General features: G+C 49.3%; 1 protein-coding gene across 3 annotated transcripts in view; it reads right to left on the bottom strand.

Annotated features, from left to right (window-relative positions):
- CHN2 (chimerin 2) overlaps positions 1–19,278 on the bottom strand; it is a 286,463-nt gene extending 267,185 nt beyond the window's left edge. The window contains exons 1-2 of one of the 3 annotated variants that reach the window (XM_089316070.1): positions 19,145–19,278; positions 17,805–18,306 (exon numbers count right to left, since the gene is read on the bottom strand). In XM_089316070.1, coding sequence (XP_089172196.1) covers positions 17,805–17,808 — 4 coding nt within the window. In that variant the 5' untranslated portion in view covers positions 17,809–18,306; positions 19,145–19,278. Of the gene's footprint in view, positions 1–12,987; positions 13,950–16,220; positions 16,955–17,804; positions 18,307–19,144 lie in introns of those variants that run through there. The other 2 variants (XM_070059690.2, XM_089316069.1) reach the window with 2 other exon arrangements.
- Positions 19,279–26,978: the final 7,700 nt, after the last annotated feature.

Raw genomic sequence — 26,978 nt, 5'->3', positions numbered from 1 at the left:
AGAGGTGCTTCTCCGATAGGTTTTCTTGTATTCCACAGAGCAGGAGGAAGAGGTTATTCCTTTTCTGTTCCTAGATCTCATGCCAGAGACTACTGTTGTAACCTTGACATCGTAGAAGACAACACTGAGGACAAAGCCCATCCCCCAAGAAGCCAGAGCCCTGAGACAGAGAGCAGCAGACAGAGCCGGATGCCACAGTGAGTGGAGCCCCACCACCCCAGCACTTCTTTTTGGGGTTTTGTTTGTAGCTGAAGCATGCTAACCCTTACAACAGGGGTACCCTAGAATGTTCTGGCCAGGAAGTAGGGAGGTGTGAATGTGTTATACACACTGGCGTTAGCATGAGAAAAGCTTGCTGAGCAGTTGGTCCCAGGAACAACGAGTCTTATATCAGACAAAGTGTAGCCCATAGCATCAGAAAGTAGGAAGACCAAGGTGTAAAGTTGCATCTGAAGTAAGGTGCAGAGGCCAGCACCATGCGCAATACCTGCCCCCTGTGCACCGTTGCCACAGGGGACCCAAAGCACCAGGGCTCACCGAAGGAAGGACAACAGAACAAGAGACCCACTGTAGCCGCGCTCTGCTCCTCCGAGTGCCAGGAAAACACAAGCTATCAGGGAAGAGGTGTCAGCACCTGCTTCGCCCCCAGGCCCCCAAGTACTGCTATTTGTCGGTATTTTGTAGGGGTGCGGATCTCAGGAGTCCCATGCTGGCAAAAAGGGACAAAAAGCCATGAACAAAAATGTCCCCAAACTCAAACCAGCCACTCAAGATTGAAGCTTGCCCGAGAAAAGCGGCCACCCAGGGACTCTGTCTCCAGACAACAGCTTTTCCTCCATGAGCTCCACGCCACAGCCAGCAAGCCCTCCGACGGTAGCTCTGTGTCACTAGAGGAGTCTACACTTGGAGGGGACGGAATACCTGGCCGTAACCTGGCACTCAAAACCAGCATTCTAAAAAGTGCTTACCGCCTGGCTTCATTACAGAATGTATGCAGTTCTAGGAATGTCCCCACTGGTAATAACTCATATTTTAGAGCTCATCTGATCAAATGCATTTTTCTTTACTTGCTTAGAGTAAAAGTAAACACCGGGAGGACATCTGAGACAGCTACACCTGTGCAGCATTTTAGTCGAACAAAGTGTTTATCGTCCCCTTCTGTGATCCCGTGTGATCAAAGGGTGTCGGCCCTTTGATGGGAAACAACAAAAGAGCTGGCAGATGATATCCTTGGAAGCGCCTGCACAAGCACCCCTGTGCTGGTAACCGTCAGAAGTGCCAGGCACACAGCGGGGGAACTTGGCTCCTGGGCGGCTCAGGTTCTACCATGAGGGCCTAAGAGCTCAGCCCAGGGCTTGCAAAGCTGGATCAAACTCTAATTAACGAGTCGGGAAGAATGCACTCACAGCTCTGTCCAGCATCAGCACGGGAGACCCGCTGCCAGGCAGACATGAGGCGGCGGCGCTTGCCCAGTGGGGGCCGAGCTGACCCCCGCCAACCAGCCACAGAGGGCAGTCTCTACGGAGCCATCTGAGCAGGTCAGGGGTTGGGAGGTGGAAAAGATGAACGTGGAAATGCAAATGTAGGGGAAAGAGCTCACCCACATGCTGCACAACATATCAGTGACTGGACAGTAACGTCTCCTCTCCAACAACAAATGCTCTGCCCAGGAAAAACAACCTACAGTCTTTCCACTGGCTCACCTTGCAACCATCTCACCTTCTCATTCCTACTGTATGCACTTTGGTGGCCTTTTAAAAATAATGGTTTTATTGAGACAGACTCCACTCCACATATCTACAATTCACCTGTTTAAAACTGTACAACCCAATGACTTTGAATATATTCACAGATCCGTGCAACCATTGTAACAAGCAAATTTAGAAAGATTTTATTACCCTAAAAAGAAACCCATAGCCACTCCCCAATTTCTCTCTCCAAACCACCAATCCTCCCAGCCCCAGGGAACAACGCCTGTCCTGCACATCTGATGCAGGTAGAATCACACAGCACATGGTGTCTCGTGACTGGCTTTTCACCTAGCCCAAGCTTTCCCAGGTTCACCCCATCACAGCACAGAACTACTTACTATTCACACCTGAAATGTGTCCATGAGCTGCAAATCAAATTATGAAGTCCTAATTAAGACAGGTCCATGCTATTTTGTTGAGATTCCCTTGTTGCAACTAAGTGCAAAGATTTCATATTATCAGTTTACAGACAAATTTTCTGAAAGCCATTGAAGGCACTGGCTCCTAGGAACCAGCATTGGGGTCTTGACAGAGGGGCTTGGTGGCTCCCTGTGAGCAAGTGCTTGGCACCAAGGCATATGCACTCACTCAGCATCCAGTTATTGAGTGCCTACTGCATGTCAGACACTGTACTAAGCACAGGGGAGTCGGCACCAAACAATAAGTACCCTGAGGGCAGGTGTTTCTCCTAGTGGCTAAGAGGCCTGTGTCCAACAGCAGAGTGCCTGGGTTCAGAGCCCCCTCAGACACTGATACCCAGCTCTGACCCTTGGCTCCAGCTCCCTGCATGCGTTAAGCAGTCCCTGGAAGGGAGCAGTGATGGCTTCATGGTTGGGCTCCTGCCACCCTCATGGGAGACATGGATTGAGTTTCTGGCTCCCAGCATATTCTCTCCCCTCCCCATTTGTCTCTCAAATAAGTGATAAATTTGATAAAATTTGAAAAAGGGAGTGAATAGAAAGCTTGGGCAGGAGGGAAATGGGTAAGGAAAGAGGAGTCCAGAGGAAGACACAGGACACTATTGTTCCTAAACGGGGCTGTGGCTTCACAACTCACCTGTCTACTGTAGATATCGTTCACATACATGCATGGTCTCTGACTGATAGCTCAACTTAACAATTTTCTTACTACAATGGTGCAAAACAGAAATGTATTCAGTGGAGCCCCTATGTGGAGTCTGGGACCTGGATCTCTTCCTGGCTGGCACTGGACAGCCTGATCCTCGCTTGCTGCTGGACAGGGGCTGTGAGCACTGATTCAAGTCAGCCGAGCTGCTGTGAGACGAAGCCTTGGAGGCCCCACAGCGAGCTGTGTGCTGAGCTAGCATGTTTGCCGGGTTAGGGGTGTTATGTGTATGTTCAACTTCCAATATTTTCAATTTCCAACAGATTTATCAGCACCATAACCCCTTTGTAAGTGAAGAAGCACCTGTATGGACTATAATACAAAATTTGATTTAAAAAAGAGCCACTCCTCTGGAAGGGAAAGTATCAACAGTGGTGTCCCTTAGGGACCCCCCAAGTTAATTTAAAATGTCATCAGGAATGTGGGATGCACACAGAGTGGAGGATTCTTAACTGACTTGGTTATGCTTCAAGGGGTAGGGCACCTGTCAAGGAAGAGCACAGCAATGTAGCAAGGGGCAATTTTGCACATCTTAGAAAAATCCTGAGCTCCAAGCCACCAGTCACCTTGGCAAGGAGCCTAGGAAACATCTTATTGGAATGGGAACTTCACAAGACCACAAGTTTTACGTTTCAAAATGTCAGGTTCCTTTCACATTCACACACTTGGTTTGCACTAATATTGTTAGCCCATTTTATGAAAGAGAAAGTGGATACGCAGTGAGGTCCAGGTCAGCAGAGGTGTTCGGTGCTAGTGCTAAGACCAGATCCCCAACTGCCTCGTGCTGGCCACACAACATCACACTCAAGTCCATGGTTCTAGTGAACCCACATTTGTCTACAAACTCAAGAATGGAAGAGAGAAACGAGTTTCAGAAAATGAGGCTTAGAGTAACAGAAGGAAATACCAACGCTCTCTATGGGTAGACAGTAGAAGGGACTCAGGACTACAAGAAGCAACACCAGCTACAACTGCGGCTGGCTAAAGACAGATTTACACTCAGCAACCCAGGAAAAACCACACGGCCGCAGGCCATCTCTTCCCTAAAAGCTCGCTGGCAGTTTTACAAAATACCCCTCTTGTTACTACTAGAGTTAGAACATAGAACCAAGTGAGTACTGTGGCAATTACTGTGTTCTGACAAACGGCACTAACTCAAAATCACAGCTTCCATCTGGAATGGCCTAGGAGCTGCTGCAGTTCCATCCCTAATCTTCCTCTGATGTTAATTATTTCAGGAAAGCTTCAAAGCACAGTCAGTTGCTTCCTCCTGTACGGAAGATTTCGTGTTTAGACAAAAGGCACAGGTGACTGCATGGTGACGCAGCAAGTTAAGCCACCACTTGCAACGCAGGCATCCCATGAGCGATGGTTCAAGTTCCCGACTGCTCCACTGCCAATCTAGCTCCCTGCTAATGTGCCTGGGAAGGCAGCAGAGGATGGCCCAAGTGCTTCAGCTGCTGCACACCCCTGTGGGAGACCCGGATGGAGTTCCTGGTTTCCAACTTCAGCCTGGCCCAGCCTTGGTCTTTGCAGCCATTTGGAGAGTGAACCAGTGGATGGAAAAATCTCCCTCTTTCTCCCAACTCTGCCTTTGAAATAAATTTTTAACAAAAGAAAAAAGGCGTATGGGCTAGTTTGGCTGTATAAAACCAGTACAGAACTCTCATATAACCAAAGCTCAGCCTTAGGACATATTAATATCACACACAAGGAAAATTTGTGCCTGGTCACTGAAAGTACCTTCAACTCCAGACATGGATCAGCAGGCAGACAGGAGAGAGGATATCTGGCTTGAACTAACTGGCCTCCAACCAAACACTAACAATTCAAAGGGCAAATTCTGAAGGAAACATAATAAGGCTCTCTTTGCATATGAAAGTCAGCAAAATAGTATTATTTACCTAATAAACATGGTTTAACATTCTTAATGTCTATGGGGACAAGCACAGTAAAACAAAATGGCTAATTTTTCTCTAATAAAGTGAATTTGAATGAGCAACTTAAATCAGTATTAGGCAGCCAAATTATGTGTATTAATATCAACAGATCATTAGCATAATCCCAAGGGAATTTTTTCATTACTAAAAGTAATGCTAAGGCTGACTTTTCATTTCCCTTAATATTAGTTTATATACAATATAAATTAGGTTGGAAATAACTTGTTTGAACTAATCCACTTCCGCTTCCTCTGTGCACATTCATATCCATGCAAACACACAGACATGTATAAACACCCATACAGACATATTCCCACATGCATGCATGCATGTGGGCACAGACACGCACATTCAGGGCAGGGCACCTCAGCACCAAGGCCACCAGGCAAGTTTCCTACACTCAGAGGAAAAAATGTGTTCCTTATTTTCTCAACATTTTCCAACTTCCTAGCCTTTCAGGCTTCCTGTGGAAGGAGGTGTGGACATCAATGTAACAAGTGAATATGTGAAGTCTAGAAGTATAGCAAAGCAAAATCAAAACAAGACAAAAACCTGCATAAACAAGCATCCGCCTAAAGTTCCTAACTGTTCCTAAGAACGCGACTTCATTTCAGTATCACTGTGCAGACTTAGAGCAATGAGGGACATCTGTCCATGTTTGGGACTAGAATGAAAAAAGGGACCTGAGAAACGGGGCTCAATGGCATCAGTGGATGGTGGGGAAGCTTCTGGCTTGAAAAGTGGACAGGGCAACACCCATGGGAGCCCCTGGGCAGTGAATCAGCAGGTTACACACAGCAGATCCTGTGATAAAGGCCAGGCCATTCTCACTGGACTTGTCCAGACCAGTGCTGCCCAATGCAAGTACAATGAAAGCTGCATGCCTAGTTTTAAACCTTCTACCAGCTACATTAAACATTTTAAAACATCTAAAATAAATCTTAAAAATATATTCCATTTAACCTAGTAGAGCCAAAATGTTATCATTGCAACATATACTTAGTATTTTTTAAGTTGTTCATGAGTGAGTTTACATATTGTCTTGTGCTAAGACTTTTTTTGGGGGGGGGGGGTGAGGGACAGGCAGAGGTAGACAGGGTCTTCCTTTTCCCGCTGGTTCACCCCCTAAGTGGCTGCTATGGCCGGCGCGCTGCGCCGATCGGAAGCCAGGATCCAAGTGCCTCCTCCTGGTCTCCCATGCGGGTGCAGGGCCCAAGGACCTGGGCCATCCTCCACCGCCTTCCCGGGCCATTGCGGAGAATTGCATTGGGAGAATAGCAGCAGGGACAGAACCAGCGCCCCAACTGGGACTAGAACCCGGGATGCCAGCGCCACAGGCGGAGGATTTGCCTAGTGAGCTGCGGCACCGACCATGCTAAGTCTTTAAACTACAGTGTGACTGCTACTCTGAGTAGCTGTGTTTCAGGGCTCAGCAGCCACATGTGGCCGTCGCACTGGACAGTGTTGACTTGAGAATCAAGCCCACATAAGTCAATGTTGCAGCTCCTATGCTGTATCTGAGACATGCGGCAGCAAGTTTACCCCTAAAGCCATATCCGTGCTTCCTACAACCCTGTTGCCCTAATGTGGTCTCTTGGGTTGATTCCTTGGAAACAGAAACATTTACCAAAACCACTGTAAATTGCTAGTGTGGTACTGGATGCACCAATAGGGAGTGCTAGGTTTCACTTCCTTAAAAAGGACAACACTTAGCCAACACTGAAACTGCAAAGGGAGATGCTGGGCATGATGAAATCCAAGAACTAGGCCTCCGATGGAGAACTGCATACAACAATCTCCCAGGGATTCTGCGATTCCTGCTGCCTCCAGTCTACGACCTCAGGTCCAGTAAAGACTGAGCCACGCATGCAGCCTTGTGCTTATTCTACTTGCAGACCCCAGGAGCCTCAACAACCACCGCGTCCTTGACAGTAGTTTCACGCTCTAAAAATGCTTCCCACCTTCCACTTCTGCTGAGCCTGAAGATGATGGCAGAGGTTCAAGGAGAACGGCTTCCTTCTCTTAAGAACTGCCATGTGCCTACTCCTTATTTGCATGCATTCCCGCCCTCCCCCCCCAATTGAATGTGCTGAAAATTCCAAAAGCCAATTTTATTTTCTACGAACCAATGCATTTGTTCTTCTATGAATGTGAGTCTTTTGTTAGAAGTGAAATACTTCCAGATGAACTGTTTGCTGATAGCTTGGTTGGTAGAATGTCTCTCTTCAATAACATAGCTTGAGCAAAGGAGGAGGTATTTTTCTCTGAAGGGAGGAGAGAGCTTCCACTTTGCTTCTGGCCTTGTCTAAATACTGCTGGATTCAAAAGGCTTCCATATTCTTGGCAGCTTACATCAAGAGCCCTGGGTGATCACTGATGTCATACGTAAGAGTTAATTGTTAAATTAGTATGTCTTAAAAAAAATTAATGTGTTTTACTGTGTACTTACTTCCCATGCAAGACTTTGTCCTCAATAAATGAGAATTTACTGCAAAACGTGTGGGTTTGTGTGTGCAAATTGATAAAATCTTAGTATAGAGTTGATCTTCTGTGTACAAAGTTATCTGAAAATGAATCTTAATGGAGAATGGGACTGGGAATGGGAGGGGGAGGAGGGGTGAAGTGGGAGTGGGGGTAGGAGTGGGAAGGCAGGTATAGTGTGAAGAGTCACTGTATTCCTAAAGTTATACTTATGAATTTGTACTCATTAAATAAAGTTTCTTTGGCAAAAATAAATGAAAGGGGAAAAAAATAGCATGGCTTGGATATGCCACTAGCCAGTTCAGTTCACATAGTCACAATCTTTCTACTTGCTTTATGATGTTTTGGAAGAGAATGGAGAGATCCAAAGTGTTTCTGGACCTGAACATTTCTTCCTGGTGGAGAGTAAAGTTACAACCCAAGGAGAACTCATTTCAGAAAGAAACTGAGTTACTATTAGGGAAAAAGCAGGCCTTTTTTTGGAAAGTTGAATCAAGCGTCTGGACTAGAGGAGTTTTACAAACATTTTCATCACTCTCCCCAACATCATCACCCATCTGTCATTCCAGTTTCCCTCAAAGTTACAAAGAAACTTTTTAAAAGTCAGTTGACTGAGGCCAGCGCTGTGGCGTAGGTAAAGCTGTGGCCTGCAGTGCCAGCATCCCACATGGGCCCCGATTCGAGTCCCAGTCACTCCACTTCCAATCCAGCTCTCTGCTACAGCCTGGGAAAGCAGAAGATGGCCCAAGTCCTTGGACCCCTGCATCCGCGTGGGAGACTGGAAAAGGCTCCTGGCTTCAGATCAGCACAGCTCTGGCCATTGCAGCCAATTGGGGAGTGAGCCAGCAGATGGAAGACCTCTCTCTGCCTCTCCTCCTCTCTGTTTAACTCTTTCAAATAAATATCTTTTAAAAAGTCAGCTTGCAAAATTAGCAATGGAACCTAAGGAGTAGAAGTAGAGAGAACAAATGTTCTAACTTTAGCTTGTTAAATTACATTAAATAGAGCCCTGTCTCAGAACTACCAGTAAAATTTTCGGCAGAATGATTCCAACTGTTCTATATCTGGGTAATCCAATAAAGTGGCAGCCAGCCACTTGTGCTACTGAGCACTTGAAACGTGTCTAGTACAAGTGAGGAACTGAATGCTTTCTAACTTAAGGTGAAATAGACATATATGGCTAGTGGTTACTGCTTTAGACAGCAGACCTACATAGAGTTAAGGCAGGCCTAGCTCACTTGTGTCTTTGTGCCTCCACAGCACAACAGCCTTGAGCTCTGAGGCCCATTTAAAATACAAAGCACTTTAGGACTTCCTTTTTTTTAAAAAAGGTATTCAATAATTAAATAGAACAGCCAGGCAGCAGAAGGTCTGCAAGGAAATTCTCTAAGGATGATGCTACTCGTAAGGTGAGACAGTAAGGAGGAGGGAGAGTTCACAGTATGGGTCTGTGGGCCCTAGATGGCAGTCCCGGCCCTGGCTCCACCACCGCAGGGCAGCTCCCGAGGTCCTGGGCTCTGATTTTCTCACACGAGGTTGAAAGCCGCTCAACAATATCCCAGGTCCCTTCTGATTCTAAACCTCCTCAGTCCATCTCGTATTCATTAGGAGATGTCTGTGGGAGCCGAGAGATTGGTTGATTTAAAGTAGTATTTTACACTGCTGATAGTATATTGCAGATAGGCTGAGGCTGGGTAACAGGACTGGCAACCTCTTGAAGCAAAACAATGCAGTAATTAGGCCGTATTGTACAGACTACATTCAAAAATCAGATCCCACAGATAGACAATTAATTCCAAGTGAGGAGAAAGGTCACCTGCACAAACAGCTGGCGGACGGCTCTAACTGGCTGCAGGGCAGAAAGTTTCCTTGCCACTTGGCAGTGTACACATCCCAAGCCTGGGGCCTCACATGCCAAGGGACACTCACGTGGGTCCCTGCAGAGCCAACTCCCAGTGCAGCCCAGCACTTCCCTAACTGGGATTTCCTCGAGCCATGCAGAACGTGAGTAAGCTTCCATGTTTGTCAGCAGCTTTGAGACACATCAGTGTGTGCTGTGATACCAAGCAGCCCACACCAGAGTCACCGGGTCCACTTTGAGCCTTTGGGCAGGGGCCACGTGAGAAATGGGCTAGCAGCCTCCTTTCCCAAGGGCCAAGCAGAAGGAGAAGCAGGAAGGTACCCAGAGAATGTAACCCAAACAAAGGTGTTAGGACAGCATCTCCAAGTGGAAATCCAACGGACATAATAGACGAGAAGAGAAAAAGGGAAGGGAGGGAGGGAGGGAAGGAGGGAGGGAAGAAGAGAGCTAAGAAAGGAGGAATAGGAAAGGAGAATCCACTTGTTCTGAAAATTAAAATATTTCAAAAGCCTGAAACATGCACACAAGTTCAAAAAGTTAATATAAAATGGAATTAAAAGCTAAGCTTATTGTGGGTCAAAAAAATTTTTTTTCTGGGGCTTAACACATCAGGCTGCCACCTGCAATGGTGGAATCCCATTTGGGCACCAGTTCAAATCCCAGCTGGTCCACTTCCGATCCAGCTCCCTGCTAAGGCATCTGGGAAAGCATAAGACAGCCCAAGTCCTTGGGCCCTTGCAGCCGTGTTGGGGACCTGGAAGAAGCTCCTGGCCCCTGGCTTTGGCCTGGACCAGCCCTGGCCATTATGACTTTTGGGGAGTAAACCTGTGTATGGAATCTCTATCTTCCCCTCTTTCTCTGTAACTCTTCCTTTCAAATAAGTAAATCCTAAAAGAAATTTTTGAAATCCATGCATTTTCTTAAAACTTTTTCAAAACCTTCATGTGATTTCAAAAAAAAATTGCATCAAAATTTATCTCTGAATTCCACATTCCATGGACATTTTAAGATCCCCTCATGCATTCATAAAAGATAAAGCATTGGCGAGTGATCAGTGGATGCTATTAACCATATGTCTGTTTAGCACTAGGTCCATTTCTCTTTTCCTGCATCTGTTTTTGCAGTAATCTTGCTCTTCTAGCAGAAAACGCTTTTACAAAACATACCCCAAAGTGATGCTGCTAACCTATAGGTTTTCCAAACCAGTGTTGGGTTACTGCCACCATTGTGCACAAACCAGGTACCCCGCCGAGCAGCAGATGGCCCTCAGCAAGGCCAACACTCGGCCCCAGGTGGCAGCTCAGAGAACACACTGTCCAGTTAATCCCCACACAGGCTGGCCTTGGAAAACACCTGATGTCCTCATCTCTCAAAAGCTATACAGGGCAGGTGTCTGGCCTATCAGCTAAGATGCAAGTCAAGACGCCTGCATCCCATATCATAGTGCCTGGGTTCGAGTCCTAGTTCCAGCTCCTGGCTCCAGCTTCCTGCCAATGCACACCCTGGGAGGTAGTGGTGATGGCTCAAATAGTTGGGTTCCTGCCTCATGCGTGGGAGACCTGGAATGGGTTCCTGGCTCCTGGCTCCAGGCTGGCACAGCCCCAGCCATTGTGGGCATTCTCACCAGCCGATGGGAGTTCTTTCTCTCAAATAAACAATTTTTAAGTTGAACAAACAACAGAGTCATCCAATACAGTTCATGGGAGGAAATTGGCATTTTGGCAAATGCACACAAACCAGGGGGCCTGCGTCCACCCCCACCCCCCCATACACACACAGCTGCTTATGAAAAACCCCTTACCACTGAGACTACTGCATGGCTCCCCTGAGTCACTGCCCATGGACAGTGCAATCCAACTGGCAGAAAGACCAGAGAAGCAGCAAGCACAGCACCCTGAGTGATTGACTTCTCTCAAGAGCTACTTGCAGCTTTGTGATTTTTTTATTTGCAAGTTTATCCATCACATTTTTTGTGCATCCGATTCAAGATAAAAAAAAAGTCAATCCAACCCTCCTGCCAATCTAGGTGACTGTGAAATTTAATTAACAGCAGTTACCATTAAACCAAAGGCAAAGAAATTTCTTCTACACATGATGGAATATTCCAGAAGAAACTGTCTAAAGAACTCAAAGGTCAGGCCGGCGCCGCGGCTCACTAGGCTAATCCTCCGCCTAGCGGCGCCAGCACACTGGGTTCTAGTCCTGGTCGGGGCACCGGATTCTGTCCCGGTTGCCCCTCTTCCAGGCCAGCTCTCTGCTGTGGCCAGGGAATACAGTGGAGGATGGCCCAAGTGCTTGGGCCCTGTACCCGCATGGGAGACCAGAAGAAGCACCTGGCTTCTGGCTTCAGATCAGCGCGATGCGCCGGCCGCAGCGGCCATTGGAGGGTGAACCAACGGCAAAAGGAAGACCTTTCTCTCTGTCTCTCTCTCACTGACCACTCTGCCTGTCAAAAAAGAACTCAAAGGTCCAAAAGAAGAATGTCTGTTGCAGTCATGGCACCCTGGCTTGTAGTATTGGGTTCACAGAGCTCCTAACTGTACATTCTCAAGTCTTGCTGGGATTACCCTTGTTCAAGTTTACCTTCTGCATTTAAGAACATAGAGGACTTGCATATATCCTGGTCATGACTCTATTAATCAATCAGTACAGAAAATCCTACTTATCATTCCTAGGGTGAACACCAAGGTGACAACAGAAAATATTGCCATTTACCTGGGTCCATTACTGCTGTAGAGAATCCAGAGAAATAAACATCTCAATCCACAGAGGAATGTTCTTTTCCCAATTAAGCTTTTGATGACTGCACATACGATACTGATGTTTACCTTTTTCCATTTGCATTTTAATTTAAAAGTCTATGTTGACTTCATTTTTATGGTGCAATATACTTATATTTTATTTTCAAAATCTTAACTTCTTACCCTGGTGTGTTTGGGGGGCTCCCCTTTAATATTTAATTTTATACCCTGTACAGTTACTAGAAAACATCTCATAGCTAATGTATTACTTTGCTTAGTTTTTTCTTGACTCTGAAATTATCCATTTGGCAATCAATTACTAATACGCAAAAAAATCTTATTTCAATTATAAAAGCAAATGTAACCCATGATTAAGAAAACTGTTTTGCAAATCAACCATTGTTTATTTCAGAATATAATCAAGTACCACAGACTAGATTAAAAGCTTAAGGATAAAGTTTTTTTTTTTTTTTTTTGCAATTTAAAACAAAGGTAATCAAACCTTCCTGCCAATCTAGGTGCTTGAAATTTAATTACCAGCAGTTATCATTAAAACTACGGCAAAGCAATTTATTTTGCTCATAATTGAACATTCCAGAAAAAAATTTCTAAAGCCTTCTCAGAAAATGTATTTTTAAATTAATTTTAACCTGATTATCTCATTTGTTATGTCTCAGTTGGTAGCGCAGAATAAATGACACACTTGGGTGATGTAGTTAAACAACAGCAAGTGAGAACCTATTCTCAGGAAAATCAGATAACTTGGAGCCTAACACTGAGTAAATTATTAGATCTTGACTCTGCACAAACACAACTGGATCTGAACCGCCCACTGCTATTCCTCAAGGGGAGCATGAGCCCATGTGGAGCCCCCCACTCTGGATGCGGATGCTACAGACCCATGGTTCCTTCAGGAGCGCTCAGTGCCCCAGTGCATCCACTGGCTTCCTCAACAGACATGCATGATGCTGTCCTTGGGCCTCTAGACATAGCGGTCCAGGAAGGGGCAACCACCCAGGGACAGGATCAACAGCCTCATCAGCAAAGTCACAACAAGGCCAGAAGCTTCCCCATCACCCCGTTTTTACCTAAGCTCTTGCTGCTTTCTGGAAAATTCCTGCTCATCCTTTGAGGCCGAATCATGTCACCGCCACAGATCCCCCCACTGAGGCCTTGACCCCCTTCCCCTGCACAGAGCTCATGCGATCAGACTAGAAGATACATTGCCACCTGCTTGTCCGCTTCAGCTGCTACTGGCTAAGGGAAAGGCTCTTGATTGGCCTCTCTGCTCCAAGCACTCAGGACTACACCTGAAACCCAGAAGACACTCAGTAGCTGCTTAACGAAGCCCAAAAGGCAAGATCACATTTCACGTGTGATGGAAGAGACAGGTGTTATGGGTGTTGGGCTTATTTCTGCACCTAACTGAGCCAGTGAGTGCCTTCTTTTCCATTACTCCAAAGAATTCAGTTTATTGGCACCAAGCACTTAGTAAAAGCCTGGGGCCCTGTGCTCAATGCTCTTCACACATCCTCTCGTTAATCCCCACAACTCTTCTGTGAAGTGGGTCCTGTGTTAGCATTAGCTTCATTTACAGATGAGCAAAGTGAGGCAACACGAAGTCCATAACTCATCCCAAGACACTCACTTGGTCAGCCGTGGAGCCACAATTCAGACACTAATCCCAGTAATCCAGAGCTAGAAGGAAACCCAGGACCGGCGCCGTGGCTCAATGGGCTAATCCTCCACCTGCGGCACCAGCACACCAGATTCTAGTCCCGGTCGGGGCACCGGATTCTGTCCCGGTTGCCCCTCTTCCAGGCCAGCTCTCTGCTGTGGCCCGGGAGTGCAGTGGAGGATGGCCCAAGTGCTTGGGCCCTGCACCAGCAAGGGAGACCAGGAGAAGCACCTGGCTCCTGGCTTCAGATCAGCGCGGTGAGCCAGCCACAGCGCGCCGGCCGCGGCGGCCATTGGAGGGTGAACCAACGGCAAAAGGAAGACCTTTCTCTCTGTGTCTCTCACTGTCCACTCTGCCTGTCAAAAAAAAAAAAAAAAAGGAAACCCAGAATCACCACATCCTCACGTAACCTCCTTGAAGTTGGAGCGTACATGTTAACCCCTGGCACACAGTAGGTCCTTGAAAGTGGTGATTAATAGATGCACTGCACGAAGGGCCCTAATTTCTCAGGGACAGCCCAGCTGCCACCACAAAGAGCCTCTGTTCTTGCCTGCCCAACACCTCCCAGGTGTGAATTGCTTCTCTCCTCTGAATTATTCATGATCCACACAATGCTAAGGGTGCTTAAATCAGAGAACCACAATTCCATGTTTTTCCAAAGTGCCTGATTAATCAGTGAATTAGGCAATGTAAGTTCACGGGCTCCAAATAACACAATCATGTCCACTCTTGGAATTTCAGCCGTCACGTAATTCCCCAGTTTCTGTCCCAGAGGAACACAAGGCAGGAGCGAGGACCGTGGTTAGCAGCTCTGTCCTATCTGGAAAGCCATCACCATCAGCTAGGGCGTGCACCCTGCTGCTTCTACGCAAGGTATCCTTCCCAGGGCTGAGTCAGGGCTTTCAATCTGGTTCTGTAAAGCTGCATGAGGATCCAAAAACTCACCCCGCACGGCGGCGTTACTAGCGCCCCAGTAAGTCAGCCGGCCAACTTGTGCCTCTCTCTCCTGCTCCTACCGTCCCTTCGCCATCTCTCCTCCACCAGTTGATTTTCTCGTGGGCAGTTTTCAGGGCGGGAAAGCCATACGCTAACAAGTCAGCCAACATCACTATGTTTTAAGTTCAATGTTAGTCAACCAAAATGAATTGAGAAGCAGCAGCAGCGGTTTGAGGGTACTAAAAATAAGCTGCAGCATTTGCTGAGTTCTCAGAATTCAAACCACAGGCGGTCGACTTGTTGCTGCGCTTAATAAGATAGGACTGCTCTGCCCCCTTAGCTGCTACTGGCAAAAACTTGAACTAGGTTGTGAACCGCACAAGGCTGTGTTTGTGATTAGTTGGCAGCGATGGAGAAAGGAAGTGACATTTCCCTGGAATGACACCTGCCAAAGAAAGATAACAGATGGCTTTCCAATGATCACCTGGAGCCACACCACAATCGCGCCTCTGTCAGACTCACCCCACATGTAAGGTCTGATCAGTTTCGTGTCTATAGATATGGCTCCTTTTATGCCTGGCTGGCTGGCCAATGCCTCCCAAAAGGCGTCCCTGCCTTGGAGTTTAATTTGGGAACAATAAAAAGACCACAACAGGGCTTAATACGTTATTAACACATCGAGCACTTCCATTAGGACTCAAGACCTTCCTGCCCCTTCAATACTGCCTGGTACACACCAGCCAGCCCTTCAGGGCTTGCCATTAGAGTTCTCAGTGACCACAGACGCGGGGAGCCCTGCCTAATGCATCATTCTGATTAGAAACCTGTCATACTCAGGAATCGGAGTCTGTCCATTGATTCCTACTCCTTCAGAGTCGTTAGCTAATTTTTTCTCCAGTTAGATCCGCTGATCAACTGTAGAAAGGCTCAAATAAGCCTTCCCTTTGCTCAGCCACACTGCAAAGGGGTGAAATGTTCGCCTTCAAAGTAAAATTACAGAGTATCCTAAGGAAATGTCCAAGGAGAGTCAGTCAGTCAGTCTCTCTCTCTCTCTCTCTCTACACACACACACACACACACACACACACACACACACACACACACAATGTAAAGGTGCCGAGTCAGGAGCTGGGTTCGACCTCGCTTCCCCAAACCCACTTCCATCAAGACCAGGACACCAGCCCACCCCGCTGCGACCTCCCACCCGTGCCTCAAGCGAGCGTCTCCACAGCGCTCATTTCTGAAACAAAGAAAGAAAACCAAGTCTGCGAGGAGCCAGGGTGTGCGCCCCTCGCCTTGGGATTTGGGTATCCAGGGTGGCGGGCGCCGCGCCGCCAACAGGTCGGGGGCGCCCCGCTTCGCCCTAAGCTTCCCCGCCCCGCCGGCCCCCAACTCCCGCGGCGCCACCCAGCGCGAGGTTGCCAGGCTCCTTTCGCCGCGCGCCTGCTGCGCCCGCAGCCCAGCACCCCGGCGCCCGCACACGGAGGGCGCCACCGCCGCCCGCCTCGGCTCTGTCAGCTGTCGGCGCCTAGGTGCGGTGGGCGCCGAGGGGCCCTCCGGCAGCCGAACGAGTGTGCCCCCCGCACGCCAGCCCCGCCGTGGAGCGCCGCCGGCCCGCCACAGGTAGCTCGGGGCGTGCCAGGGCGCGGGGCGAGGGCAGGGGGCGCGCCCCGGCACGGCCGCCGCGCCCGCGGAGCTGGAACTCACCGGAGGACACCGAGGAGCCGGACAGGCTGGAGTTGCTGGACGCAGCCATCTCGGGCGCCCCGCGCGTCGCTGCTCGCTCAGCCGCGCTGCCGGCGCCGCCGCCGCTGTCCTGGGTCGGCCGCTCGCAGCCTCCGCGGCCCCCAGCCCATGGCAAAGTGCTGGGGACGCGCAGAAAGCACGAGCCTCCGGACTCTGCCTGCACTTCCTGCTCCACCAGATGACGCGCTGCTGCCGCCGCTATTTATTTGTGGTTTCCGTCCCTCTCCGCGCCTTTGCGCGCTTTTCTCGGGGGGCCTGGGAGAGGAAGGTGCGAGCGCAGGGCGCACGGGGGTCGGCTGGCCGGGCGCGCGGGTCGGGGCTCTGGCCGAGCGTCACGGCCGTCGGCGCTACCCCGCGCGCGGCTGGGACCTGGGCGCGCCGGCGGCCCCGAGCCGCCCCGCCAGCCCTGCGCTCACCCTCGGGCTGGGCTCCCGCCTCCGCGGCCGTACTCTGAGCTGCACGGGCACCGGCGGCGGGAGACACACCGACAGCGCGACCTCCCCCTCCTCCCTCCGCCCCAGCCCGGCTCGCGCGCACACAAAGGAAGGAGCGGAGCCGCGGGCTGGTTCAGCTGCCGCGGGCTTGACAGCTCCTGCCTCGGGGGCTGGCGGGAGGGAAGCCGAGGGTGGGAGCGGCCCCCGAGGTGCTGGAGAGGCCGGCGGGGGCGCGGCTGCCGCGCCCAGCGCTGCTCGCGGGGTCTGAAGGCGACCGGGCGGGGCTGCAGGGGGAGGCGGTGGCGCCCGGCGACCCGGAGGGCGAGGGCGGGATCGCGCTGGACGCGGGGCTGGGCCGAGGGGCTCAGGAATGGCCAGGGCGGCTGGGCAGCGCGCCTTCCACTGCCTTCCAGATTTGTCCTTTGTTTTTCTGGAGCTGAAGACCCCTGCCCAGCTCCCCAAACACCCCGGAAGCCACTCCAGCTACACTTAAGTATCCCAGGCACGGACTGTGCCCGCCGGGGCAACGGGGCTTCGGAGAGTGGCCTTCAAAGAAACGGACGTCCTGAGTGTGCTAACTGGGGCTCACACAAAGCCAGTGTCAAAGAGATTCTCCGACTACGTCGGGCAGAAGAGCCTCCCAAGAGCCCGGAGACTTGGCAGAGGGTCTGACTGCACCCTTTAAGGGCCAGGGACCACTCAGGTGTGAGACAGACTGCCGTGCAAGGTGTGTGCCTCCTCCCACCCCCATTTAAACCTCAATTAATTTCACTGGGAGGAAGTATCACACAGATTTTTTAAGTCTGTTTCACGCTCCCAGCAGGGCAATCGGTTCTTTGAATCCTGAAGCAACAGAAAACTGTGAAATTTGAACAGAAATTGGTAGATCAAAGGGAAAAGCAAACATTAAAGGAACGAAAATGCTCTCATTATATAGCAAAATGGAAAGTGTTCACGTCGGGGTGGCTCAATTTCTGAAAACACGGCTAAAAGGACATAGTCAATTTAAAAATTAGCGGAAGCGACTGGGGAACAGCAGCCAGGTCCTGGGGGGGTCCACGTGGAGCTAACACCGTGTGGATAATAAATGTTAAGTAATCACAGTACGCACCCATGTCATGCTCCCCAGATGATGTCGGCCATATGCGTTCCCTGCAGGATGCCAGTGTGTCTTCCCAGTAAGGCTGCTTCTTTAAAGTGTGGCTTGCTGAAGCGCGCAGGGCCGGGCAGTGCCTGCCAGTGGCCTCGGACCGTGTTTTTCAGGCCATCATCGGCTTGCACCTTGTAAGCCGTGCTGCCTGGTCGCTTCCTCCATCCTCTCCCAACATCTCCCTCTTTTGTGCCGGGCAGCCTTGGTGCAACTGCACTGGGAACCCTTCAGGGAGCTGCATGCCCTTGACCTCTCTCTAGGAGCAGAACTCCCCCCTTCCCCAGGTCCTAATGGAAGGTGGCCTTGGCCTGCATCCCTGCAGGTCTTTCAATGGCTCGGCCCTGCACCCCAGCAGGAGTGTTGCTCCTCCGGCTTTGAAGAAGACAAACCTGGGTTCACACCCTGGGTCGTCCCCTTGCCAGCCGTGAGATCTTTAGCAAATGACTGACTTGGTGGGCCTCACCTGCAACAACAACAAAAAACCCAGATAAGGGAGTGTGTTAAGTGACGGTTAAATGAGATATGTACAAAACCACAATGCTCCTGGCCCAAAGTCCATGTTCCCAACCAATTGTAAATTGCTGCCTGAAGGATCCTGCCTGTAGTTTAAGCAACTTTCTTTTTATCAGGAGACAGCTAATCAGCAGTGATTTGTTCTACCAGGGGAAACAGCTCCTCCCTGACCCACGAGCTACACCTTTCTTGTCCCAAATTGAGCAACAAGTATAAGTTTCATTACTCTGAAGTCACAGAAATGCAACTCAGACTCTATTTGTGCAGTTCGGATGGTAGCATCGATAGCATTGCCTTCATAAGCTTTAGTTACTTAGAGAAAGCAAAGCATGGCCCGGTCACGTAGATGACTTTCATGATTCCAGACAACAAATAGGGGGCAGCTGTCTGGCTTAGCCGTGAAGACACCAGCCTCCCGCATCGGAGTGCCTGGGTTTGGGACTTGACTCCAGCCCCCTGTCCCAGCTTCCCACTAATGGCCACCCTGGAAGGCGGCACGTGATGGCTCAAGTAGCTGGGTCCTTGCTATCCACATAGGAGACCTGGACTTCATTCCCAGCTCGTGGCTACAGCCTGGCCCAGTCCTAGTTGTTGCAGGATTTTGTGGAGTAAATCAGAGGATGGAAGATTTCTCTCTCCCTCTCTTCCTCTCAAATAACATTAAAAAGGAAAGCAAAACATAATAATAAAGAAAAACAAAGACAAGGGAACAGAAGGGCACTTGCTGTGAAGGCACCACCCCAGGGCCGCCCTGTGCTGTACAAATGTAGCAGAAAATGAAGACTCACTCTTTTCTAAAAGGCTCGAGGCCAGAAGGCAACTACAAGGCCAACAAAAATGCTTGTTGAGCAGAAATGTGATGACACAGCAGGCCCAGCCTGTTCGGGAGAAGCCCCTTATTTTGAAGAAATAAGAAAACGCCAGGTTCAGAACTGAAACCTGAGGGTTGCTTGATCACTGGCATTGGTCAAGCACGAGCGATGGAGGAAACGTGGCAGGCAGTGTGGCTCGCTCTCTTCTTTCCTGGATTCAAAGGCCTAGGTCTGCTGCTCTTCCCACAAATGTTTCCCATCAGTAAATCAGCAGGCAGAGGCTGAATAGAACGCTAACCCCTCCTCCACCAGTTGGTTCCGAAACCTGTTTGTGGACCATCTGAAGTATTTCTCCAAATGAAACAAGGAGAAAAATAGTTTGCATATTTTATTCATTCATGTAGAGTGTTAAATCTAGGTAACTCCTACAGGCCAGAGGGCAAGGGATTATTGGTGCTACAGAGATCTTAGGTCTATCTGAAATCTACTCTGTTAGAAGTTTCTTTTTCAGATATTCTACTTTGGGATCAAAGGATACTTGTTAATACTTTGTTCTAGCTATGATTAAAACATCACCGCTTTGTTTTAGCTTTCACTAGGTATTCAAAGCCTTCTAACTTCTCTCCATTCGCCTCTTGGCAAAACTGACCCTCTCTGACTGGGGCCCCTTGAGACTGGCTGCACTGGCTCCTGCCTAGGCCCTGCCTGCTGCCCACCTTACATACAGTACAGATCAACTGGAATGCACCCACTCAGGGCTCTTTTCTGATTCCCAAGCTGGAGCCAGCCTTCCTATTGACTCAAATGGCGGATCTCAGGGGCTGTCTTGTTTTAATGGTAACCTGGGCGTGTATTTTATCTCCCTCATCCATTAAAAGCTTCCTGGGGACAGGATCCTGGTCTGTCCAGCCCTTGCTCTGCACACACTAAGTGCTCAGGAGATATTTGCTGAGACACTAAATGGTTCTCATGCATGCCAGTTGTCACCCAAGAAGCAGTGACCACCGAGCAGTGAGCCGGTGAGTGACACATCGGGGAGTTGATGGACGCTTGAGGACACTGGAATGGTGAAAAGAGTAGAAATTTGACCGAGCACATGTTTGCAGGGCCCGCCCACCCCCATTGTCAGCTGTTGTAGCTCACATGATTTGCCCTTTACTGGGCAGCTCTTACGGTCCTGTCATCTGTTTATTTTGTGCTACTGTTCCTTTGAAGTTTAAGAAGCAGACAAGGAAACACCGCAGGGTTGGAGCTGCGCTGCCTCATTTCAGGCACTCTGGGGCACTTCCTGGTAAAGGTCATTCTTTTTCCCTGTGCTAAACACAGGATGAAATATTCCTTGCCTTCAAGATTAATCCAGGGGCCGGCATTCACTGGAGAACAGTGAGGCTATTCGTCAACTTGCTTTAAATATTTTATGGCAAATACTCGACTCCGAAAAGTGGTGCCGTGGCCATCCATTTCTCAACATCAATATCGTCTGTCGCGGTGAGACATAGCTCCCTTGTAGCTTCAGCCCTATTTCAGACACAAAGATACCTGCTGCTGTGACCGAGAAAACCCTGGATTTTCAGAAGTGACATGAGCTGGAACTACTTAGCAGAAGCTAAGAAGCAAAGTGCACAGCAGCCCAGGGTGGCCCGGGCCAGCAGCCGTGGCAGGTAACACCCCTGCCTCTGAACAAAGAGTCCACACCTGGGGTGCCACACAAAAGGAGGCCGCCTCAGCTACCCAGCCCCTGGTGCCCATCGCCGGCTGCTGAGGACCCCTAGTGGCGACACACGCATCAGGCACAGGTAAGCCTGCATCTCACCCAGCCACCAAGGGGTCCCCTGGGCATTGCTTTGTCCTGTTTGGGAGCTTGACTTGGAAGGATCAGACACACAGGCGTGCATACACTTAGGTCACGCTGTGGGCTACGATGTCCTTAATGATACAGAGCGTGTGCACACGAGAGAAGACAGAGCAGAGAGAGAGCTTCTTAAGAGAAACAATGCAGACTTGGGGGATGTCAGTTTGCTTTCCTCTGCCTACTGCAGCTTCTGGCTTTGTTCCCTGACACTGCCCTGCCCCAGCGTCCTGAGAGATAATCAAGGCTCTGGGCAAAAGTGTGGGGTGATTTTGTTTTCCTGTCTTCTGGGGGCTGCCTAAGGCATCACACACTTTTACTATGCAAAGTTGCTTCCATAAAGGCATCTGATGGGCTTATTCCCTGCTAACTGTTTATTGGTGCACCTGCTAATTCACCCAGGAGTGTTTGTTCAGCACTCATTGTGCCTTAGGGAGTGTGCCAGGCCAGGGGAAAACACACAAGGGGTAAACTCCACCCTAGCCCTGGGGTGGGGAGGGGGTGTCCTACCATGTGATGCCCTCTGCTCCTTGCTGGGATGGTGACAGCTCAGCTGGGACAGAGTTGTGAATTACAGAAGCAGCCCCTGGTTGGCAAGTACAGGATTATCCACACAGGTGATGACTTTCTTTTCATCTATTTTTTTTTTTTTTCAAACAAAATCTCCAAAACCAAGCCTCAAAGTCCATTTCTGCGTAACTGGTGCTTTCTCATCCTGAGTTTTAGCTTTTCAGCCTAAGGAACCAAGCACAGTGCTATGTAGTCAAGCACTGTGTGACGTTTCCAACAGTGGGACTGCATGTGTGGTGGTGACCCCAAAGATTATAACAGAACCCCCAAAAGGCCTGAAGTGTGGTGATGCCACAGCCTTCGTAACATTGTGACACAGCACAGGACTCACGGCCGATGCTGGTGCGATACCAGCGGACCTGGTTTCTGTATTCGCTTACTGCTCCAGCCTGTACTTTCTCATCATGATTCTGGAATGTACTCTCTCTACTTGCTTTTCTCAAAGGTGCACTGTGTGCAGTTCGTCGTGTTACACCAGCAGCGGACGCACACACCCAGTGCTCCCCTCATCTCTTGAGTCCATCGAGAGACCAAGTCAAGGGAGTCACCCATGCCGTCCAGGTATGGGCAAGCTCACTCCATGGACAAAACCGCCTAACGACAGGTTCCCCAGAGCTAAGTGACACTGTTCTCTGCCCTTACTGCCCGGGAAATCCTCGTCTTATTCCAGTTCTTTCCTTGGAGCGGCTATAAATTCAACCATAAAATGCTGCAATCTTTTTCTTTTTATTCACAAGGGAGAGGAAGTGGGCACTGAGGGAAAGTGAGCACACACAACATCTGGGCTGACCTGACCCAGAAAGCAGGATTTAGGAGCCTTCTATGAGTGTCCCAGACAGTAAAAGAAGATGTGGAGAGGAGATTCCAGGGACGTTGAATCTGCACCCATGGAGTCAGACAGACCTGGATTTCAATCCGGGTTGTCATTGATGGGCTGTGTGACCTTGACCAAATTTCCTGACCTTTTAAGTGGGGTTAATGATCCCTAGTTACCGAGTTTGTGGGGATCAGGTGAAATAATAGAGGTCCCTAGTGCCTAATGAAGAGAAGCCCGGCTAGGAGTTCTAGATGCCCTTAGACCCACGTGGACACACTGGCACCTACTTTTCCAGGTAATCCGGGAGAGTCAGGGTCTGATGCAGAGTTGATTTTTGTCTCTACCCATGAGCCTCCTATTACAACACCTATCTTTTATTTTTAAAGATTTATGTATTTATTTATTTGCAAGAGTTACAGAGAAAGGAAGGGACAGCTTCCACCAGCTGGTTCACTCCCCAGGTGGCCACAGTGGCCAAGGCTGGGCCAGGCCCAAGTCAGGAGCCAGGAGCTTCATCTGGGTCTGCCATGAGGGTGGCAGGGGCCCAAACACTTTGGTCACCTTCCTCTGCTTTTCCCAGGCCACCTGCAGTGCAGCAGCCCCGGCGCCAGTGCCAAAGAGTAGAAGACCTCTCTCTGTCGCCCTGCTTTTCAAGTAAATAACAATAAAAATACCCACAATAAAAAAAAAAAGTGGAGCAGCCAGGGTTCACACCGGTGATATCCTGGCGTCCCAGGCGTCGGCTTAACCCACCATGCCATAGCACTGGCCACACACTCAGTAATAGTCTGTGTAGCAGGTGCTTTCTGGCATAGTCCCTGGGAAGAGGGTGGGTTTTGCAGGGGTGGGGGGACATGAGGGAGGACAGTGTCAGAAACTCCAGGGAGTTAAGTGTGTAGTATGAAAAGAGAACACTGAAGCTCTCTCTTTCTCCCTCTCTCATGCGCACACACACCCCACAAGTGCATAATGCCGCCCACTGGGACGTTTGCCCTCCTGGGCCCATTGGGAGGAGAGAAAGATTGCCTAGGCTCTCTGCCAGGTGTTGCCCCCATGCAGCGGGGAGCAGAGTAACCCCTGATGACACTGGGCTGTGAGACTACTGTCAGCCCTCTCCCTGTGCTCCCCACCATGGCGAGCGCACTCCAGGACTGTGCTCACCGCTTCTCCTGCATCACTGCACGCCCACAACATTCCTGAGAGGGAACTGTTCTCTCCACCATCCAGTAGGGAGACTGAGGCCAGGAAACAGGGAATGGCTGAATCACACTGCCTAATATCCCTGGGTGCAGGAACTGTCATCCTCACTGCTTGCATTTGGCTGGGAAAGCCAAGAAAGGAAAGACTATAAAAAATTCATTAATTTTGGCTGGCGCCGCGGCTCACTAGGCTAAGCCTCCGCCTTGCAGCGCTGGCACACCGGGTTCTAGTCCCGGTCGGGGCGCCGGATTCTGTCCCGGTTGCCCCTCTTCCAGGCCAGCTCTCTGCTGTGGCCCGGGAGTGCAGTGGAGGATGGCCCAAGTCCTTGGGCCCTACACCCGCATGGGAGACCAGGAGAAGCATCTGGCTCCTGGCTTCGGATCAGCGTGGTGCACCGGCCACAGCACGCCAGCTGTGGCGGCCATTGCAGGGTGAACCAATGGCAAAAGGAAGACCTTTCTCTCTATCTCTCTCTCTCACTGTCCACTCTGCCTGTCAAAAAAAATTTTATTTATTTTATAGGCATCAACAAATAAGTATATTCACCTTATACCAAAAACTAAGTCATTCCACTCTCACAAGGAATCTGTTTTGTTAAAGTGTAGATTGTATGGCAGAGTGTAACAAAAAGTGATATAAGAAAAAAATAAGTGTAGGCACCTGTTTGATCCCACCTTTTGTTGATTCTTTTCAGAACATGCTGATAGAAAAACTTACCTGTCAGTTTCTGTTTGAAGTTTCTGCCTTTTTGGTAAATATTTTCCCATTTGAGCCTTTGCTCAGTTGAGAAAGGAAGTCTTTAAAATACATTTTTTTTTTTTTTGGATCCTCAAAAGGAGTTCCTGGCTCCAGTCTTCTGCCTGGCCCAGCCCTGTCTGTTGCAGACATCTGGGGAGTGAACCAAATGATGGAAGATCTTCCTCTCTCTCTCCTTTATATTTCTCTCTCTCTCATTCTTTCAAATAAATAAAAAGAAAAATTTAACACACATTTTCTTTGCTTTGAACACTCATGTTTTTCATTTTTTAAAGATTGATTTGTTTATTTGAAAGGCAGACTTACAGAGATAGAGACAGAGAGAAAAAGACCTTTCATCTGCTGGTTCAGTCCCCAGATGGTGCAGTATCCGGGGCTGGGCCAGATGGACGCCAAGAGTCAGATGCTTCTTCTGGGTCTCCCACATGGGTGCAGGGGCTCAAGCATTTGGACCGTCTTCTGCTGCCTTCCCAGGCACAATGGCAGGGAACTGAATCAGAAGTGGAACAACTGGGACTTGAACCAGCACTCATATGGGATGCCATTGTCACAGATGGCAGCTTAACCCACTGTGCCACAACGCAAGACCTTCATTGAATACTCATGGTTTTCTATTGCAGCCTGGGATTATGCTGTTGTTTTGCCTTGCATCAAACACAAGCCTTAGGGCAGACTGCAGAAAACTCACAGGACTGGTGCTCTGGACTCCAAGGGCCTGGGCAGGGACAGGCATCGTATCAGGGACAGCACGAAGCTGTTTGCCCAAGTGAGGGGATTTCAAGAAACCAACAACTCCCTCTAATGAAAATCCCCAGCCTATCTAGCTTTCGATGCTTGACGTTGCATAAAGAAAATTTCTACTTCTTAACTGACTCCGACAGTGCTTTGAACACCTGTTGTAATTCAATCACCTTTGGGGTTTTCAAGGCATTACATAAAATTACTATTTCCACCTGTGTTCTCCTATGCCACAAAAGCTGAGTTTGATTCTAAGAGGGGGATAAACACATACGACATGGCTGTGCAACCTTTCTCTTGTCTACACATTGCCCTGAGGGCTTGCAAAAATGCAGTCTGGTTCAGCAGGCCTAGGCCAGTCCCCAAACCCTGCTCTCCAGCAAGCTCAAAGGTAGCAAAGAGGAGATGCGTCACCACATTTTGAATTGGGGGGGCCGGTGTGAGAATTGGCAACCTGGGTGTACAGTAGCATCACCCCGAAGGCTTTCAGAAGTCCCAGTCCCAGGTCATTCCTCCAGAATAATCAAGTTGGAATCTGTTGGGGTAGGAACCAACCCTTAGTATTGGTCTTTCTTTCTTTCTTTCTTTCTTTCTTTCTTTCTTTTTTTTTTTTTTTTTTTGATAGGCAGAGTGGATAGTGAGAGAGACAGAGAGAAAGGTCTTCCTTTTGCCGTTGGGTCACCCTGCAATGGCCGCCACGGCTGATGTGCTGCAGCCGGCGCACCGCGCTGATCCGAAGAGAGGAGCCAGGTGCTTCTCCTGGTCTCCCATGGGGTGCAGGGCCCAAGCACTTGGGCCATCCTCCACTGCCTTCCCGGGCCACAGCAGAGAGCTGGCCTGGAAGAGGGGCAACCGGGACAGAATCCGGCGCCCCGACCGGGAGTATTGTTTTTAAAAACTTGCAAGTATTCCAACACATGGCTAATGTTTGAAACCACTATTGGGAAAGATGGGATTTAGCAAATAGGTTATTCTGTTGAGGAGATTGGCTGAAAATGACAAAGGTTGATGTTGCTTCATGGTTTTGCTGAGACCAGTCCTAGGGGAAGGAGAGGGAAGCAAATTCATTCATCGCCACTAACATCACAAGGGAGAAAACAGGACACAATCCAACGTTAGGACAAAAACGTGTCAATCAACAGCGAGGCCATTCTTCTTCCAATTTTGGTCCACGTCATGATTTTTAAAATAGACTTCTTGATGAGCAAATATCAACAATACACACCTACTTCAGGGCTACTCTCCCGAGAGCAGCCAGCTGTCAGGGAGGCAGATGTTTGCCGGCAAATCCACTCTATCATTTCTCAATCAGAAAGAAGATTAGAAATGGGATTTTCAGCTCAGATGGGGTTGAAGGGTGATGTTTATGCTAGAGAAATACTTCACGCCACAGCTCGAAAAATTGCTTTGGGGAAAAACACTCAACTTCTTATGTGTTCTGAATATATGAAAATGAAACCCTCGACTTGATGGAAAGGTGTTATCACAGGTGGCTGTACTTATCATCCACATCTAACAGGAGCAGAAACAGAGAGGCAGAAAAGACTCCTTAAATTTTTCATTATTGGAAAGGCAGAGATTGAGACAGACAGATTTTCCATCCATGGGTTCACTCCCCAAATGCCTGCAACAACCAGGGCTGGGACAGACCTAACCCAGGAGTCTGAAATTCAGCCTAGGTCTCCTGCTTGGCCATCACCTGCTGCCTCCCAGGGTGTGCTTTGTCAGAAAGCAGGGATGCGGAACTGGAACTCAAACCCAGGGTGAATGTGGGATGCAGGCTTCCCAGTGGCACGTGAACCTCTATGCCGAATGCCCACAAGAATCAACTATTTACACTCAAAAATTGTATTCTCTTCCACATAAATCCCATTCCTCAA

The sequence above is a fragment of the Oryctolagus cuniculus genome, chromosome 16 (assembly GCF_051225735.1).
Source record: "Oryctolagus cuniculus isolate XC-2025 breed Fujian yellow rabbit chromosome 16, ASM5122573v1, whole genome shotgun sequence".
In the NCBI taxonomy this organism is placed as follows: domain Eukaryota; kingdom Metazoa; phylum Chordata; class Mammalia; order Lagomorpha; family Leporidae; genus Oryctolagus; species Oryctolagus cuniculus.
The sequence above is the reverse complement of the archived record's forward strand: the minus strand, read 5'-3'. Positions and strand labels throughout refer to the sequence as shown.